Here is a 20435-nt window from a genome sequence, read left to right as displayed (position 1 = left end):
CCTCTTTCCAACTGGTTAAGGTTAGAGTTTGGAATCAGGGCTGGTGGTCTAAAATGTTCAATCAATCAATCAATCAATCAAAGCGGGGAACATAGAACCCGGGGAACATAGGACCCGGGGAACATAGACATGCTCCCGTCCCATGGACCAGTAGGACGTTACAAATAGTTGAAAACATTTGATAGATTACACAATTGTAGTCGCTAAACAGAGCCAGAGGTTCAGTGTTGATGAAGGGAAAAAATACACAATCTACTAAAATGTGTTTTTATTAAAAAATAAATAAAAAAAAAGGGGGGACAATGCTGATATGGCTTCGAAATAAGCAATAATAATGAAATACCCCAATGAGTTACTTGCATGTATTCAACAAACAAGTCAGACTACAAAACAGATTGCTTAATACCATACCCATAAACCACATGAACGGAGATTCTTGTTAGGATAAAGAATGCATATTGCCCTTGGAAGATTAAAGTTTTCAACATGACATTCAATTGTTCGATGGGTATATAAGCAACATAGCCCACCTTCTCCACTGACAGCCTTGGGTAACTGAAAAAGAAATGCACTTAAGGCAGATATGGTTGCACACCTTCTCAAACCCTGCTCACCATATTTCAAACATGAAAGGAAATATTCAACCCGTTTTCTCAGATCAATGATATGAATTGATCAATGATTTCCTGCCAAATCTAAGAGAAATCTCTCATTTTTTGCTGCTCACGGGCCAGACCTCTCAACAAAATGTGCCTCCCTGTGCATGTTTATAAGTTGTCCCATCCTGTGCCAGCAGGGGGCGCCAGAGATCACTCAGAGGAATATTGTACATAGATATTCAATATTAAGCAATATTATCGGTGTTTTTAAGTCACTTGGTATCAAATGGGTGGGGGTTGCCACATAAGTCAACCCCATGATTGATAGAAAGCTTAAACTTGAAAGTACATTTTGTATACTCTCAGTAACTTTTCTGTTACTGACAACTAAGTGACAACTTGACACTATAACCCCCCCCCCCCATCTGGTACTCCAACTAGGTTAAATTATTTCACAATTATTTCCAACTACTATGTGAGCCACCCAGGTTTGTTATTAACAAGGTACCCTCATAAAAAGAGTTAAATATCAATCAAAAGAGTTAAATAAATATCAAATATCAAAATTGTACAGCCTATTATTTACCCAAGTAGGTGACAATTCTTAGCTAAAATAGAAATGGATAACCCTGTGACGTCACTCTGTATCATGGGTCACGTACTAATACATTATGGAATAAATACGACTCACTCAACAGGATATAGAATACTGTGTCAAATAAATACTGTGCAACATTTGCTGTGACCTCAAATCCATCTTTCGAAAGTTTGTTGTATCCACCTATTCTCGGTCCTCGCTCCACAATGGTGGAACGAATTTCCCACCACAGTTAGGACAGCCGAAACCCGACAAATCTTTTGCTGTCGACTAAAAACACACTTCTTCAATCAATATCTGAAATGAAAAAAAAAAACAAGAGTTGTACCCTTCCTGCTGACTTGTCATACAAAACTTGTAAGTCGCTTTGGATAAAAGCGTTCAGCTAAATGACTAAATGGAAATGGAAAAGTTTGTTCTGTGAAGTAGCACTGTTGCAGAAGGCGATCATGAAAGTGCAATTGGAAACGGATACAAATGAACAACTATGGATGCGTACATTTGAATGGTGCCGTGTGATAATGACACAGATCTACAGGTAACTAGTACTATGACCTTCATTATCATCTTACTGTATACAGTCTTTCTAGTAATCATACTAAACCTCCGCTTCATCTGCTATAAATACCTAAAATGTACTGTAAAAAAGTATGAATGAAGTCGGCCAGATATTAAATAATTTACGCCTTTTCCTGATGATGTACAATGTCAATGGGAAAATGTTGCATTATTCACAAGGAGCCAGACACTATGTTAGAAGCACAGATATTGAGACAAAACCCTAGCATTGTTTGGAAAAGGTCAGCAAAAGGTAGTTCAAGTATTCCAGCAAAATAAACAACTCAAAAGAGTTGAAAATTTTAAGAAAAAAAGAAAATCGTACAAAGCTGCAATATGGAATGTTTGTGTAGTTCTCCGTCTTCCAATGTGGCTAACCTGTAACATAGCAACCATTATTTTGTACATGGCAATGGAAGAGACAACGGTTGCTAAGTGTAGCTATATGAGAAATATATAAACAAAAATGTAATAATTTGGTGTCTTATTACTGGATCTTGTAAGCAAGTCACAGCAATACTGTAACAGGTGCACAGCTACACCTGCTCCCAGGTCTGATTAGCTTGAACCAGGGCAGGTGTGGCTGCTTAAACCAGCCACCCTCACACGACATATACATCTAAGAAAGTTAGAACATGTGTTGTTAAACTTGAAGCGAAGTACCCAGTCCCCTCGTCATCAGAGGAGGCTTTGGACCCACACACCCCAATGAAGATACCAGACATAAAAGCTAAATAAAATGTACAATATAGCTGCAAGCGGCAAATCCATGGTTCAAGCCAACACAGATTGTTAAGATTTAAAAATAATTTCACACACATGATTCAACAGTGTTATGAAACATATCCTGTGAGTTTTGCAATGATTGGAAAAAACATTTATGATTTATAGTCTGATTTGTATTATGCCACACCTCTTTTTTGGATTTGTAGCACCCCCTATTGGTCAATTTTGAAAAAAAATTGGGGACATGTTTCAACTGCTTAATTAAAATATTCACCAAATTTGGTGACGTTTGGACAAATTGTCATGGATGTATGGTCAAATTACTGTACTGCTTACTTTGCAGCCTGGACATTTCCCCCAAACATATTTAAACGAGAAACAGAGAAGTTATCGCAATGTTTCATAATCCAATACATAATTTTTTTTTATAAAAATCATATTTAAGACCTTTTAAAGACTTTAAGTCCCCATGTTTAAAAAAAATACTAAATGGGGGAAGATCCAATATGTCAGACCTTATGGGCAAATTTGAAGAGTGAGGATAGATGGACATCTGTACCAAGTTTAGTGTAAATCTGACCTACGGCGTAGGAGTTATGACCTTTCAAAGTAAATGGTCTTTACCTTATATATTATAGCGCCCCATCGCTCTGATTGGGGTCATATTTCTTGGAGAGCACTTGCACACAACTTCCAATCAATGGGCCAAATGTCATGTCGCTATCATTTACCATCTCACAGGAATTTGCGCAAACATTTCTGAAGAGGAAGAAGAAGAAGAAAAATAATAGTAAATAATAAATTAGCACAAAAACAACAGCCCCTTTGAGGCTTGTACCCCTAATTATTAAATTAACAGAATATACCGATATTAAAAACCAACAATCATTGATACCCTCTATATAAGCTCCATCCAATGTCTAGGATGGTTTGCACAATCAAACAGTCTAAACTATCCATGATCAAACAAATATACTGTACACACATTCAGCCAAGCATACTCTCCGATCTGTGCGCGTCCTCTCAAAGGCTCTCACATGGTCTAGAAGTACAGGGGCACATATACATATACGTGTATACATACAGTATATACATACACACTATGTGGAAGGACGGTCCACTGTGCTTTGCCTTTCAAAGTCCAGGAATACCAACACTCTTTGATCCGCCGGGTTTCCTTCAATCACCGCGCATGCCGAGCCACGGGCTCACACGCAGACGGCAGGTACCGTGTGGACATTGAGTGGCGTGTGGACACGCCTACATGGACGTATACACTGAGGTCCACTGTTGCGTCACTGTAGAACGTGCGGACCCCAGTGGAGTACGGTCTGGACTATCATTGAGCATTAAGGCCACGATATACTTATTGCAGAACCAATAATGTCGGCAGGTTCGTAAAGAACAATATAACCTGTTTGCTGGAGAACAGGAAGCTCCACATTGCCTTCCCCCACCGCGACATTCACCGGCTCGCTGGTCGAACAACTTGGATTCTCCACACATCCCACGCATTTAGCACCGTCAGGGTTGTGTTTGACACCTGGATTGTTCGGAGCAGTCGTTCCGATACTTGGATCAGTTTGTTTGGGCATAATGTGAACTAGGGCTGTCCCCGACTAAGGATTTGGATAGTCTACTTTGATTGGCCGAAATGTGCCGATAGTCGACTACACCCTGAATGCAAAATAATAATAATAATTATTATTATTTACTTTTTATAATTTTATCACTGGCACTGAAAGACAACCGAGAGACCCAGTTCAAAAGGGATTCGATCGGCATTGCCGTTATAACGTAGGCAGCGGTGCCAGGGAGACACAGGCAGGTCCGTGTGAGTGTTTAGAATGGGAAAACCGAAAAAAAGAAAAAAGGATCTAAACCTGAACTATCTCGGGTTTGACGCTCAGCGTTTGGATTTGAAACCCGAGAAAGTTCAGGTTTGGCGCAGAATGAGTTAACACTAAATCTCCCCACATACAGGGTATGGTAATAAATAAATAAAAACCTGATCTGAATAGATGTTGGCTTATTATTTGTATTTTTCCTGAGGGAGAGTCTCCGTCTCATGTGGAGGCCATCGTTCCGTGGACACGGAACCTGTAGACACATGTGTACTCCATTTGGCCCCAGTTGCTCAGCACTCTGAGCTCCGTGAGGTGATACGCCACATCGCTGGAGCTCTGTGTGAGAGACAGATAGTGTGAGAGAGAGAGAGAGAGAGAGAGAGAGAGAGAGAGAGAGAGAGAGAGAGAGAGAGAGAGAGAGAGAGAGAGAGAGCGAGAGAGAGAGCGAGAGAGAGAGAGAGAGAGAGAGAGAGAGAGAGAGAGAGAGAGAGAGAGAGAGAGAGAGAGAGAGAGAGAGAAGGCTCTTGTCGTCAATGTCACCAACTCTGCTTCAGGAACCAAACCCGCACATGTATGTTTTGAGGTGAGACTCCAGAGAGGTACAGTACAGCTCTAATGCACAGAGTCTCAAACTACGGCAAGAAAGAGGAATCAAGACAGGAATGTTGATTTATGACTCACTTTTGGGATCTCAAACGTCTGTGTCGACTCTCCATCCTGATCGTAAGTAAAGTTCCCAAGCAGCGTGCCTTCCTCTGTGTCGTTTATCATTCCCTGAGAGAGAGAGAGAGAGAGAGAGAGAGAGAGGGAGAGGGAAAGAAAGTGAGAGAGAGAGAGAAAGGGAGGGAGAGAGAGAGAGAAAGTGGAAGAGAGAGAGAAAGAAAGAAAGTGAGATTATTATTAAGGATCCCGGTTCGATTCCAGCTCCTCCCAGCAGCATGTCAAAGTGTCCTTGAGCAAGACACGTAACCCCTAACTGCTCCCGATGAGCAGGTTGGCACTTTTCACAGTCGCCTCCGCCGGCGGTGGTGTGAGGTGATGTGAATGTGTGAGTGAATGTGAGTCACAGGTTCTAAAGTACCAAACGAGACCACTCACATAGACCTGGAAGTCTTTGGGTTGTAACGTTCCAAATGAGACCACTCACATAGACCTGGAAGTCTTTGGGGTTGTAAAGTTCCAAATGAGACCAACTCACATAGACCTGGAAGTCTTTGGGTTGTAAAGTTCCAAATGAGACCAACTCACATAGACCTGGAAGTCTTTGGGTTGTAAAGCTTCAAATGAGACCAACTCACATAGACCTGGAAGTCTTTGGGTTGTAAAGTTCCAAATGAGACCAACTCACATAGACCTGGAAGTCTTTGGGTTGTAAAGCTTCAAATGAGACCAACTCACATAGACCTGGAAGTCTTTGGGTTGTAAAGCTTCAAATGAGACCAACTTACATAGACCTGGAAGTCTTTGGGTGCCGAGTCGATGCGTCCCGTGGGGGAGTTGGAGCGCGGCAGGTGGTCCAGTGTGACATGGGTGATCCACACCGGGTGGGACAGGGAGATCAGCAGGGTGCCCTGGACACCGTGGAACGCCCAACACTTCCCAGGGAGGAGCACTGGGTAGCCCTGGAGAGAGAGAGAGAGAAATAAGACATAATAGAGACACAAAGGGGAGGGAACACATTATTATCACTGACATCCAGTTGGGGGATCCCCTTTGAACAGCCCATCTGAGGTTTATCTCCTCCACGTCGCCTGTGGTGCTTTTTTCCCCTTATTGCTAGGTTTTAGGAAGTCGTTCCTCATCTTCATCTGGGAAAGTCTGCGAGTGTTTTTGTTCAGGATCTATTGTGATGTTTCTTCTTGACTTGTAAAGCCCATGGGGCCAATTCCATGTGATTTTGGGCTATACACATACATTTCGACACATTCGATTTGATTTGGAAGAGAGGAAGGAATGAAGGAAGGAAGGAAGGAACAGGGTCAGAGAGAAGGAGAGTACCTGGATGACAGTGCGTGGACTCTCAGATAGGTACCAGAGGTGGAAGCCAAACAGAGTCATACAGGCAGAACGGATCCGGTACGTCTCAGAACACCTGGTACTGACCACGCTGGCACCTACACACACACACACATACACACACACACATACACGCACACACCACACGCACACACAGAGTAAGCAAAAGCTCAAAGCATGTGCCATTCTATTCAGATAAAAGGCAGATGCCGGTATTTGGGAGTAAGAACATTCTGATAACGATATATCGGCACACATTTTTAGCAAGGATCCCTCAAACTTAGTCATGGTATCTGCGGGTTTCAAAGAGTTACATTTAACACTTTTTTAAGACCTTTTTAATACCACTTAGAGCAAAACTTTATACAAATTTCACGATCATACTAGCAAAAAAACTATTTAAATTGTCATTCTCGTGTTCCATACAAGCTCTCGCCAGACGCACCAAGCTCCCGGTAGCCCCGCAAAAAACAACGACTTGCATACAAAAACATTTCATATATTTAATATTATTTCACCTCCCGACAGCCATGCTGCCCCCCCCCAAAAAAATGTAATACCTGTTACACCAGTTTTTGAGGGCTTGAATTAACTTGACTAGTAAAACAACAAACCTACAAGCCCTGAGGAGGCTGAAAACCGACTAGAACTTAGTTGACGCGTCTGTGGCTCGTGCTGGATACTCGTCTGGTCAAAATATAGAATGTCCACAAGGTCCGTTGCAATAATACCCCCAGTGGGTTTATTTGACCACATAAGTACAGAATGCACAATTTGCATGTAATATAAGTAAACGCTAATACCTTCAAATGAACAAACAAACACTATAACTACAAACAAACGAGGTCCATGAAACGATGACGACGTACGGTCAAAAACTGTTGGCTCTTGCCGGTAACCAACCACACCTGTGGCTCATCAGTCCCATTACCCATTAACACAATGGCGCCCAAGGACGTATTTATCCGTGTTTCAATTCCAACGGTTGTGGACAGAGGCACGGATAAATCCGTGGCAAGTTGTTATTGCTTTTATTCCATTTTTTTTTTTTTTTTTTTTTATTGTTGCAAAACAAAATTGTTAAAAGTCAGTACTCAACACACAATGCATAATGAAACAATTAAGGTGGCTAAAATGACATGCAAGTACAGAAACAGAAAACAAAAAAAAGTATATAATAATATTTTACCGTATACAGTGTATATCCAACGAAATTACCAATTGTACCAATGTCTTATACAGGATATACTCCTAATACCTATTATCTAAAACCCTACACACATATGCTCCAGCTCGAACCCCCCCCTCCCGGACCCCTCCTTGGATAGTACCTCCATTATCCCTCACTCCTAACCAGACACTACCATTATAAGCTAGCTTTTATTCTCTCCACCACTTCTAACCACATTGACATTTTGGATTCGTTGAGTCCCAGAATTCTTGCTGTAGATATTTCTTGATAAATCACATCGAGATATGTAAGAGACCAAACCTTCCGGCACATTTTTTCCGGTTGAAACCAGCGTGATGCGATCAGTTTTTTTAGCTACTGTGATACCCGATAAAACCAACCTCTTTAGCTGTGGATTTACTGCAAACTCAAAAACATCATTCAATAGTAATACAGAGGGGTGTACTGGTATATTCCAAGATACGAGTTTTGATAATTGATGGGTCACCTCTTTCCAGAATGCCTTAACTGGTGGGCAGTCCCAATACATGTGCATAAATGTTCCTTCGTCTCCATTTGTACATTGGGAGCATTTTGAGTCTTGTTTGAGACCCATTCTGTTCAGTCTTATAGGAGTCAAGTATGTCCTGTGAATATAGTTAAGATTGATTTGTTGATGGTCCGGGTTCCTTGATGTAAGACGGACATTTGCCCATGCTCCTTGCCAATCAAAGTCACTTTCCAGGTCTGGTATATCCCTCCTCCAGACAGAGTCTAGTTGGAGGGTTTCATACGAGGACGTTAGTAATTGATGATAAAAACCTGATACAAAACCTCTCGATGTCTCTCTTTCATAGAAGAATTTGTGGTATCTGTGGTGTTCAACTGGTATGTCTAATGGAACACCGTGAGACTTCAAACATAGCTGTAACTCTATGTAAAAAAGCCATGTGGACTCGGTGAGATTAAATTTTGTGCATATTTCTCCATAACTACAAAAACCCTGGTTGTTAAAAACATCCCCTAATGAGTGTATGCCTTGCTCTTCCCATATAGGGAATCTTATAGGACGTTTTTCAATTAAGAGTGCATTGTTATTGAATAAGGGAGTGTGATTGTGCCATTTTTGTGGGTTAGGATATTTTTTTTGTGTTTCACGCCATATCCGGATCGCATGGGTAATTATGGGGCCAAATTTCCGCTCACAGTGCTTGATTGGTAATTTAGTGTGTGCTATGTCCTTCAGTCTATGTGGGGCTACTATGTTTTCTTCCAATTTTCTCCAGGACACTAATGCTTGGGGATCAAACCATATTGTCAATGGTCTTAATGTGTACGCCTTAAAATATTGGAAAAAATCTGGAACTGCCATGCCACCGTCTGCTTTATTTCTCTGTGCGGTGGATCTTTTTATACGTGGTGGTTTGTTATTCCAAATAAATTTGTATGTGGAGGAGTGTAATCTTTTATTCCATTTTAATAACCTATTCAAGGTCGCCGAGCGGCACTGCAGATCTACCCTACTCTATGAATTCGAGAAGGTGCAATACCGGCCAGATCCTCTTAGGGGCGCTATTGCGATAATGCAGTGTTACCTGTGGCCGAACGGTGGACTCTTTTTTTAAACTTTTTTTTGGAGTTTCCAGTAGCAGGATTCTGGATGTGTAGCATGTAGCTTGGATTACGTTTTGCATCGCAGATTTCACCATGCAATAATTTATCATCAGCCAATGGACATATCAATCTACCAGATGGCGATCGATAACGTGGAAACTCTACAAACAGCCCACGTTTGTTTACATTCCCCGGTCCTCTTGAGATTAATTAGACTCATCCCAATGGCCCCGAATGTGTTAAGTAGCCAGATAAGTCACCTACTGGTGAGCAAAGGGAACTGATGCCATAAACCCAACTTGGCAGGCATGGCTGTATACAGGCAGAAATCAACATAAATACATAAATCCAAACAAATACATAAAATATAACATATGGCACCTTACCATGTAAATTGGCTCTTACACCTGTAATTATTCTAATAATTTAAAAAACCTTTCATACAAGAATTGCAGCTCAAAGTGCTTCACAGCAGCAAAAAAGACAGGCACAAAATGAGCACATAAAGTGCAGACATATAAAAATCTGTTTTTCACATTAGGCTCAACATCCCAGAAGGCCACCTTGTGTATGGTTTGATTCTATGGCAGTTTTAAAATAGACAATAATAAAAAGAGTCAAATAGAATAGACAGGGTAAAATAGTGCAATAGTGTAGTGCAATAAAATAGCTAGTAAAATAGAATAGACAGCAATAGTGCTTAGAGATTAGAACATTTGCCATTAGGCCCACAACAGTTCCCCACCCTCCGCTCCCCCGAACCTGGTTCTGTCCCTAGAGGTCATGAGGTGAAGTTGTTCCAAACCTTGTGATTCTAGAGAAAAGTCTGCCATTCTGTCAGCCATGGGGCGTCCACAGTCTGAAGAGCACTCCTTACCACTGAGCCTGTTCATGCCCTGGTCCTGGTCCTGCTTCACACACACACACACATACACACACACACACACACACACACACACACACACACACACACACACACACACACACACCACACACACACACACACACACACGCACACGCACACACACACGCACACGCACACACACACACACACACGCACAAATATATTTTTTATAGATAGACATATTATGTAGAGCTAATTGTTGGCCGCAGCTGAGCTTTTGGGGCGACATAATCTTTCAATCACCTCACCCACTAGCATTGCTATGCGGTATGTCCCGCCTATACACTAGTATTAATAAAATCAAATCTGTCATCCAGGTACTCTCCTTCTCTCTGACCCCCTTCCTTCCTTCCTTCCTTCCTTCCTTCCTTCCTTCCTTCCTTCCTTCCTTCCTTCCTTCCTTCCTTCCTTCCTTCCTTCCTTCCTTCCTTCCTTCCTTCCTTCCTTCCTTCCTTCCTTCCTTCCTTCCTTCCTTCCTTCCTTCCTTCCTTCCTTCCTTCCTTCCTTCCTTCCTAATCATATCGAATCAAATGTATGTGTATAACCTGGCCGGAAGTCACATGGAATTGCCCCCATGGGCTTTACAAGTCAAGAAGAAACATCACAATAGATCCTGAACAAAAACCACCATGAAATCCACATAATGCAACACCCCCAGACTCTCCCCAATGAAGATGAGGAAAGACTCACTAAAACCTAGCAATAGGGGAAAAAGCACCACAGGCGGTGTAGAGGAGAGAAACTTCAGATGGGCTGTTCAAAGGGGATCCCCCAACAGGATGTCTGTGATAATAATGTTCCCTTCCCTTTTTGTCTCTATTCTATCTTCTTTTTAATTCTCTCTCCCTCCCCCCCTCATTTCTCTCTCTCCTCTCTCTCTCCCTCCCCATTGCCCCTCTCTGCTTCAGATAAGCCACCCGACACATGGTATGGTGTGGTCGCTCACAGTCTGAACACAGAGTACTGACCAGCGCCACACAGGACCACAAAGACAACAGGTCTCAGCCCTGGGTTACACCACTCAGGGAGTAAAGTCAACACTAGATTCAGATTCAGACAACTTTATTGATCCTGCGTGGGGCAATTCATATTGTAGCTTTACGAGTAACAAAAACATCTCAATGACAGCACGGCAACAACAACATTCCATGCAATACACAATCCAGTAAAAGTAAAAACAGACAACTAAGTGTAAAAGGCTACTTAACGCGGCTAAAGGCTAGAGGCTCAGGGCTTGTGTACCAGTGGCTTCTCGCTGATTTCCCCGCTCTGACTGTGCCCACGTTTTCTGCCATGGTCGCAAAACATGGGGTGGAGCATTATATTCCCACGGCCGGTCCGCCAGTTTTCGTGCGTGTGCGCCGCCCAGGCCACGTGAGCGGATCGGCGCGGGCGAGAAATCCGCTCTTCGCTCTTTAAAGCTTGGTCCGCTCCGCTAATCGCTCATGTTGACCCCGCCCCCAAGTCGCTCACCGCTTACCTTGAATCGAGCGCTCCCCGCGCCACATCGCTCGGCAGATTTTTAATTTTTTTTGGAGCATGGTGTAAATGAGCTCAAACTACAACAGTCTACACCCCCTGGGCCCCTTAACAATTGTTTGTATTGAGCCGCATTGTAATTGTACCCATTCTGCAGTGTTAAATAACGTTGTTTATCCATTCACTAGCTCTATTAAGCGATGATAGCTAGCCTAGCCACAATGCTATGGTCGCTGCCATTAACGTTAGCATGTAAGCTAACGACAACAATGGCGTCAAAACTTTTTCTAACAGGATGTGAGTGATAAAGCCTGAACAGGATATCACAGGTTCACCCTTCTCATTGGTTGAAAATGGCCTTCATGAAGGCGGTTAGGTGGTCGAGCGGAGATTGCGTTCGTCACCAGCCCCGGAGCTGTGAGCTTGGTTCGCCTGTTCGAATCCAGCTCACAGCTCCGGGGTTGTCACCAGCTTGGCTGGCCGTCTGCACTGATACAATTGGCTGTATCAGAGGGTGGGAGAAGCTGGCGGGGTGGGTCCGGGTCGTTGTAAACAGCGACTCCTACAGTTCGGTCGGGGCGCCTGCTAAGCGCGGATTGGACGTGAGGGGGATAGTGTGGTCCTCCCACACGCTACGCCCTCTCAATGAGAATCCGCGCTGCCAGGTGAAAAGAAGCGGTGATTGGCTGGACGTGTGTCGGAGGGAGCACGTGGTAGCCTCCACTCTCCCAAATGATCTGACTGTGGGGGGTAAAGCGCAGCGACCAGGAAGGGACTGGGAATTGGCATACGACTAACATTGGGATGGGAGAAAATCGGAGGAAAATGGAGGGGGAAAAAGACCAAAAAAGAAAAAAAAAAAAAAAAAAAGGCCTTCATGTTTGTACATCGCCATCTGTTGCTTTGGCATTGTACTACATGTATATTACATCAGTGTTAAACCACTGTGAGCGGCCTGGAGTGGATTGGAGCGGAGGAGAACTCTCGCTCCGGACGTCGCGCCGACGCATTTTAAAACCCACTCCTCGCTCACGTCAAAACCGCCCGCGCCGCGCCGCTCACGTGCACTGGCGCCGTCTTGATGCCGCTAAACTGGCCATCGCTAAAGGGGAGTTCGACACAATGGAGCAGCTCGGCATTGTGCGCCGCTCCGACAGCCCGTGGGCCTTGCCTTTGCATATGGTTCCGAAGGCTGATGGGAAGTGGCGCCCGTGTGGAGATTTCCGGCGCCTCAATAGTGCCACGGCTCATGACCGCTACCCTGTCCCGCACATCCAGGACTTCTCTGTTCACCTGGCCGGGACCACCATTTTCTCCAAGGTGGATTTGGTGCGGGGCTACCACCAGGTGCCAGTCCATCCCAGAGACGTGCCCAAGACTGCCGTTATTACCCCATTTGGACTTCTCAAGTTTTTAAGGATGCCTTTTGGCAGCGCAGACCTTCCAGCAGTTAATGGACTCTGTGCTGCGAGGTTTGTAATTTTTTTTTGTATTTAGATGACATCCTGGTGGCCAGCACATCTGCTGAAGAGCATCATCTGCACCTCCGACAGCTGTTTGAGCGGCTGAATGAGCATGGGCTGATTGTGAACCCGGCCAAGTGTCAGTTCGGCCGGCCAGAGATCGATTTTCTGGGCCATCACATCTCGTCACGGGGAGCTGTGCCTCTGCCCACTAAGGTGGAGGCAAACACTGCCTTCCCACGTCCTCGCACCATCAAGCCCCTACAGGAGTTCCTCGGGATGGTAAATTTTTATAACCGATTCATAGCAGGAGCGGCCCTCTTGGATGCATCCCCTGTACGAGGCACTGAGGGGCAAGAAGGACAATCAGGAGGTGGACTGGTCCCCTGAGAGGGTCCAAGCATTTGATAGTGCTAAGGCTGCTCTCGCTAACGCTACCATGCTGGCACACCCATACCCGGCCGCTCCAATAGCCCTCACGACCGATGCCTCGGACTATGCTGTGGGGGCTGTGTGTGAACAGTGGGTGGCCGGCGCCTGGCAGCCTCTGGCCTTTTTCAGCAGGACACTTCGGGACAACGAGAGGAAATACAGCACGTTCGACAGGGAGCTGCTGGCCCTTTTCCTCGCCACACGTAATTTTAGGTTCCTGTTGGAGGGGCGGGAGTTCACCGCTTTCGTGGACCACAAGCCTCTGACTTTTGCCATGGCCAAGACCACGGAACCATGGTCGGCACGGCAGCAGCGTAAAACTGTCCGCCATTTCAGAATTCACCACCACGGATGTGGCGGGCAAGGACAACCTGGTGGCTGACTGTCTCTCCCGAGTGCGGGTCAACACTGTGCACCTGGGTGTGGACTACGCAGCCATGGCAGTTGACCAGTGCACGGACATGGACATCCAGGCATTCAGGACGGCCACGACAGGACTGAGACTGGAGGATGTGGCGTTCCAGGACAGTAAGGCCACGCTCCTCTGCGATGTCTCCACCGGCCGACCTCGCCCGATGGTCCCCGCTGGCTGGCGCCGCCGCATTTACGATGCTATACATGCCTTGTCGCACCCAGGGGTGAAGGCATCAGTTAAGCTGGTGGGGGCTAAGTTTGTCTGGCCGGGCCTCAGGAAGGACGTCAAGGGGTGGGCAGCCTCTTGTGTAGCGTGCCAGCGCTCCAAGGTGCATCGGCACACTAAGGCCCCGCTGGGGCCATTTCTCATCCCGGAGAGACGTTTTGATCACGTTAATGTGGACCTGGTGGGCCCACTGCCCCCCTCCCAGGGGTTCACTCACCTACTACCCATGGTGGACAGGACCACCAGGTGGCCGGAGGCTGTGCCCCTGTCATCCACTACATCGCCGGACGTGGCTCAGGCGTTCATCTCCACCTGGGTTGACCGTTTCGGTACCCCCGCGGATCTAACTTCAGACAGAGGGCCCCAGTTCACGTCAGAGCTGTGGAGCGCCGTGGCAGAGAGTTTGGGGGTGAAACTCCACCACACTGTGGCATACAACCCACAGGCAAATGGTATCTGTGAGCGTTTCCACCGCACTATGAAGGCTGCTCTCCGGGCGGCTCTTACGGACAGTAATTGGGTTGACCATTTGCCGTGGGTTATGCTAGGCCTACGCTCGGCCCCAAAGGAGGATCTGCAGTCATCTTCGGCTGAGCTTGTGTTGGGTCAGCCGCTAAGAGTCCCTGGGGAGTTCCTCCCAGGTGCCACAGCCCCCTGGTCAGCTGCGACTCATCGCTTGGCCATCCTACATCAAGTCTTTGGGGATGTAGGACAGGGGAAGACAGTGATGTGCGGGCACTTTCGCTCCCGTGCCCGCACATCACTGTCTTCCCCTGTCCTACATCCCCAAAGACTTGATGTCAGCCCCGTACGTGTTCATCCGCCGTGATGCCCACTGTTCTCCACTCCAGGCTCCGTACGATGGGCCCTTCCGGGTCCTGGAGGCGGGACCCAAGAGATTTGTGGTGGACAAAGGGGGGATTCAGGAGCGGATATCGGTGGACCGTTTGAAGCCTGCACACGTGACCCCGGATGGGCCAGTGGGCCGACGTCTACCCCGTGTCTACCTCTACCCCGGCAGCAGCCCCTGCCTCTCCCCCAGTCCAGACGGCCACGGGCTCGTGCCCTTCCCCCTTCCCTTCTGACTGTTAAGCGCAGTCGCTATGGTTGGGTAGTCAGGCCTCCTACGAGGGGCTGAGTACTTTGGGGGGTGTTGTATGAGTTGGGATTGCAGGGTATGTCTACTCTGGGTGTTCGGGGGGGGCCTGTGTGGTGTCACGTTGAGGGAGTCTCTCACTCCAGAGTTGAAGGGTCACGGGGGAGGAGATATAGGAGAGTAGTAGGTGTGTGTGTAAGGTGGTGATTTTGTCAATGAATAAAGTAGGAAGTAACCTGAAGGACCTGTCACGCTGGTTATTGCATCGCCTCTTCCTTCGACTTCTACAACAGCATAATATACAATTTCGCTTTTTCATACATTATCTATGTTTATATCAATCAATTATTCAATATTCTAGAATTGGTTGATATAAACATAGATACTGTATGAAAAAGCAACATTTGAACTTACACACAGCTGGTGTAATTGCTGGCCGTTACTGTGTTATGGTAAGATACTGAATGGTTATGATTATGTAAGGAATGTCGCTGACTGGAAAAGTCATGTTTCCATTTTTAACTGTTGATGAAATCATTTGAATCAATCAATCAAACCTTGACCCGGTCAGCGAACCACTTCTCCATGGCCTGCTGGAGCTCTGGGGTGAGCTGGTTGTAGTCGGGGGCAGTGCTGGGATCAGGGCATGGGACGGGAGGAGGTCTCATCTGGAGCGATGACAGCTCCTGGGTCAGCTATGGGAACAAGAGGTCAGATTTAGATTTAAATTATATTAGAAGTTAATATGATTACTGTATGTGTGCTTATGTATAGACTGCCATGCAGGAGCTAACCACAGTAACTATGCAAACAGTGAAACTGAGAAAATGGCTTTAAAGTTATTTGCAATGCAGGATATCGGGACCACACACACACTGTTTCTACAATCACACATTTTGAAGTTCATTGATATGGTAAACTTTAAAACTCTGCAAGTTATGTACAAAGCAAGAAATAATCAATTACCGGTAAATGGGGGGATACAACCTCAGAGGACCATTGCACTTCAAAAAACCTGTGATGAAAACCAACCTGAAAATAATGTGTATCTCCTCTTTTGGAGCCACCCTGTGGAATGGGCTAGAGTCTAGAGGATGAACTAAAATATTGTGAAAACATAAATCAATTCACATCTAGATAAAAAAATCTATTTTTGATAGGTACAGAAGGGAAGAAGAGATTTAATTGCATATTAATAAGAAAATAAATACGTATGATACTGTATTGTACGTTATATCATATTACATTATATAATCATATTATAATTCATTTGTATATTATATTGAACTATATTTGCAGTATATACTATTATATTATGGTACTATATTATATTGTATATATCATGTACTATATATCTCATATCACATTATATATGTGCTGTATACACTATTATGTACTGCAGGTATACTATACTGTAATGTGTACTATATGTGTGTACTGTAATGTGTACTATATGTATGTACTATGTATGTATGTAAATAAAAAAATGTAAATAAAAAAACGAAACATAAGTCTTCAGGGGTAGGGCCCGACAAGCCTAGTGCTTCTCCCTAGCCCTTTTCGGACAATTGGACAATGCTGCAATAGCAGCTGGTAAAACGTTGGCGATTTATGGAATGACCGTTGTTATGTGTCCAAAGCCCGAAAAATAAAAATAACTGAACTGAACTGAAGTCTGAAACCTTGCCACAAGATAAAACGGATATTTAGAAGTTACATTTCACTTATAAAGTATACTGCCCTACAAAAAGCTGTAACTTGCGTTACTGCTGTGTGCCTTTCTACAGCAGAGTATGCCCCCTACATATATGTATGAATACCACTACATGTTTACATTTACATTTACATTTTGTCATTTAGCTGATTGCTTTTATCCAAAGCGACTTACAAGTTCTGTACGACAAGTCAGCAGGAAGGGTACAACTCTTTCAGCTGAGTAACAATGATCAAACAGTGCTGAAACGTGGGTGCTGCAGTGTTGAGTGCATAGACATTAGTATAGGAGGAGGAGTGCATGGTAGTATAGGACAGTAAGAAGGTTAGTGTTTTTTTTTGTTTTTTCTTCATTTCAGATATTGATTGAAGACGTTTTTAGTCGACGGCGAAATATTGGTGGGGATTCGGCATGTGTATCGCTCTAAATGTGTATGTACTAATACCACTATATCAGTAGCTCCCTACAAAGGCAAAACTATAGTGACTAAAAATAAGGCTTTTTGCCTTTGTAGGGAAGTATAGGGCTAGCCAATAAAACAACAAGTATTGCAATAAAGTTAAGTAGGTTGTGTTTGTTTACCCTGAACCACAGATGAGGAAGAAGCTTTGTAGTGTTGGTTATCTTGTTAAGCCGTCGCTCATCATAAATTGATCAATACAGACGTGTTAATTAATGTTGTGTTTCTTTTTCAAATGTAGCCAAGAGTAAAGACCCGAACCCTATCAAAACAGCAGTCAAAGTGTATATTTTCAGACTCAACCTTGATGACTTGGACTCGGGTAATGGAGATTCGACTCGACTCAGGCTCTTCTTTGGTGACTCAGACTTGGACTCGAACACTGGGGACTCGAGATTTAGTAACTCGACTACAACACTGAGTAGCACACACACCGACAACATCCTTACGTTGACGTTCAGTCCCTCCGCGGCCTGGACCCTGTCGCTGAGGCTGGTGACAGCAGACTGGAGGTCCGCGTGGTAGTCGGCCAGCCGCCTGGTCAAACCGGCCACTTCCCTCTCCAGACGCGCCCGGCTGTCCGAGTCCACGGCCACCATCTTCGCTCTCTCGCTCTGCATGTCCGTCAGGACCCGCTGAGCCGTCTGGAGCCGCTGTTCCACCTGTAACCGTTCGGACGCCTGGAGCCGCTGTTCCATCTGATAGATCAACAAATCAACAGCACGTCAACTTTACTAGGAAGCTAGTAGTTTTTTCCTCCACGACCCTCAAACACTGCCCTGGTCCCACCTGCCAATAAAGGGATAGTTCGGATTCTTTTGGAACCCCGGCCCTATTTCTTACTTACTAACAATGGGCTGCATGATCGAAAGTGTACGTTTTCAAGATTCAAGATTCAAGAGGTTTATTCATCATACATACACAAGACATATAGTGAAATTAAGGTGGCCATGCCCGCTTCAATTGTGCAAAAAAAAACAATAATAATAGAATAAAATAGGTACAAAAGGTAATGAGTCCTACTGTATGTACACTACTATACAATAAATATACAGTTATACTCTATGTCACGATGCTATCCTAACTATACAAAAACACCCAGTTATGTTTTTTTTCTTTTTTCTTTAAAGTTAGCTGTTTTCTTTCCTTTAAAGTGATTACCGGTATGTGTTTAAAGTGACCTGTGGTGTGTTTGTGTGTGAGAGAGTGCAGAATGTGTGGTGTGTGTGTGTGTTTGTGTGTGTTCATGTGTGCTTGTGTGTGGAGAATGTGTGGAGAGATCAGTGTTCAATGGCCTGGGGGAAGAAGCTGAGCCTGAGTCTCTCTGTTCTTGCTGCGTATTATGCAGAGGCGCTTGCCTGACCGCAGCAGCTTGAACAGGCTATTGTTGGGGTGGTGAGGGACCTTCATTATTCTGTAGGCTCTGGATTTGCACCTCCTATTGTATAAGTCCTGCAGCCTGCAGGGGTGGTAGTGCAATACCCATAGTACGCTCTGTTGAGCGCACCACTCTCTGTAGGGCCTTCCTGTCCTGGGCAGTGCAGTTTCCAAACCAGGCAGTGATGTTCCCAGTGCAGTTTCCAGTGCAGTTTCCAAACCAGGCAGTGATGTTCTCTACGGCCCTGGAGTAGAAGGAGTGGAGTATCTTCCCCGATACTCTGTACTTCCTTAATTGTCTCAGGGGATAGAGGCACTGCTTTGCCTTTTTTACCACAGTGTCTATGTGTGTTGTCCATGTCAGGTCCTCTGTAATGCGGACTCTGAGGTACTTAAAACCCACCAATTCCAACAGGTCACATAACTATCTTCGTAAGTAGTTTGTAAGAACAAATTCACGAAAGTTCTCCTCCGGATGCCTGAAGGCGTGAAAGGGTGTTCGTAAGTGGCCAAAATGTTCTCAGTTGCGATCCCCTGAATAAGGAACGTTTTTACTTAGTAGCAAAGTGCATAATAGTTAAAAGACAGTAGGAAGTATTTTTTTCTTCATTTCAGATATTATTTGAAGAGGTGTGTTTTTAGTCAACAGCATACTATTGGGCGGGTTTTAGCTGTCCTAACGGTGGTGGTTTCCGCTGTCCTGACTGTGGTGGTTTCAGCTGTCCTGACTGTGATGGTTTCAGCTGTCCTGACTGTGGTGGTTTCAGCTGTCCTGACTGTGGTGGTTTCAGCTGTCCTGACTGTGATGGTTTCAGCTGTCCTGACTTGATGGTTTCAGCTGTTCTGACTGATGGTTTCAGCTGTCCTGACTGTGATGGTTTCAGCTGCCCTGACTGTGGTGGGAAGTTTGCAAGGACCAATGCTAGCTTGGATAGTTAGCCACAAACCAATGTAAAGTCAATGGGGTCACGCTCTTGTTTGTACAAGCCGGCTCACTAAAATCTACTCCACAGTGCACACAAAGAAATCAGCGAGTACTCAGTAATCAAGTAATCACACAGAGTAATCAGCGAGCCACAGTTGGCTTATACAGACAGGAGCGTGACCCCATTGACCTCGTATTGGCTTGTGGCTAACTATCCGGAGCTAATATGAGGAACAGCATGGATTGTGCCGAGAAAGGACTGTCAATCAACAACATATTTGGTAAGTAAGAAATATGACCAGGGTTCCAAAAATCACAACTATCCCTTTAACACTTTGAGTGCCACGCCCGAGAATATTCGGGTTTACGCCCCGACCGTTGAGTGCCACGCCCGAGTATTCTCTGGTATTTTTTATTTTTTTTTATTAGCGATCTGAAATCATATTGCATCACGCGAGCCTACCGTTGGAGATCCAGGGACCGCCGCCGCTCAGATCTGAAAAAAGCGCCCCCTATCGTCTCCCAGATGGTAAATCACCCTTTTGGAATGGACTCAATGAAAGTGAATGGGAGAACGGATTTCTGACTCCACATTTTACTTCTCACTGATGCAGCCGGGGTCTACCAGAGTTCATTCTGGAGCCTCTGAGCCTCGCAGATCATGAGTTCCTACTGTATCACATTGGATCTATACACTTATCGATTTTTTCGAGTGGTGATCAGGAATTGGAATATACCATTTGGATACCATCTGATGTCAGGTAAGGAATCTATGTTATCAGTGTTAGGATAATCAGACTCGTTTTCACAGAGATA

General features: G+C 45.0%; 1 protein-coding gene across 1 annotated transcript in view; it reads right to left on the bottom strand.

Moving 5' to 3' along the window:
* Positions 1-4434: 4434 nt before the first annotated feature.
* The window catches only part of sun2 (Sad1 and UNC84 domain containing 2), an 84064-nt gene continuing 68063 nt past the window's right edge, over positions 4435-20435 (bottom strand). The window contains exons 9-15 of the mRNA XM_084319556.1: positions 17767-18015; positions 15701-15838; positions 9935-10037; positions 6327-6442; positions 5777-5950; positions 5010-5102; positions 4435-4664 (exon numbers count right to left, since the gene is read on the bottom strand). Of these exons, the coding sequence (XP_084175682.1) occupies positions 4548-4664; positions 5010-5102; positions 5777-5950; positions 6327-6442; positions 9935-10037; positions 15701-15838; positions 17767-18015 (990 nt within the window). The 3' untranslated portion in view covers positions 4435-4547. The remainder of the gene's footprint in view (positions 4665-5009; positions 5103-5776; positions 5951-6326; positions 6443-9934; positions 10038-15700; positions 15839-17766; positions 18016-20435) is intronic.

The sequence above is a fragment of the Notolepis coatsorum genome (assembly GCF_963971535.1).
Source record: "Notolepis coatsorum genome assembly, chromosome: 7".
Lineage (NCBI taxonomy): Eukaryota > Metazoa > Chordata > Actinopteri > Aulopiformes > Paralepididae > Notolepis > Notolepis coatsorum.
Note: the sequence above shows the minus strand (reverse complement) of the source record. Positions and strands in the feature narration are given on the sequence as shown.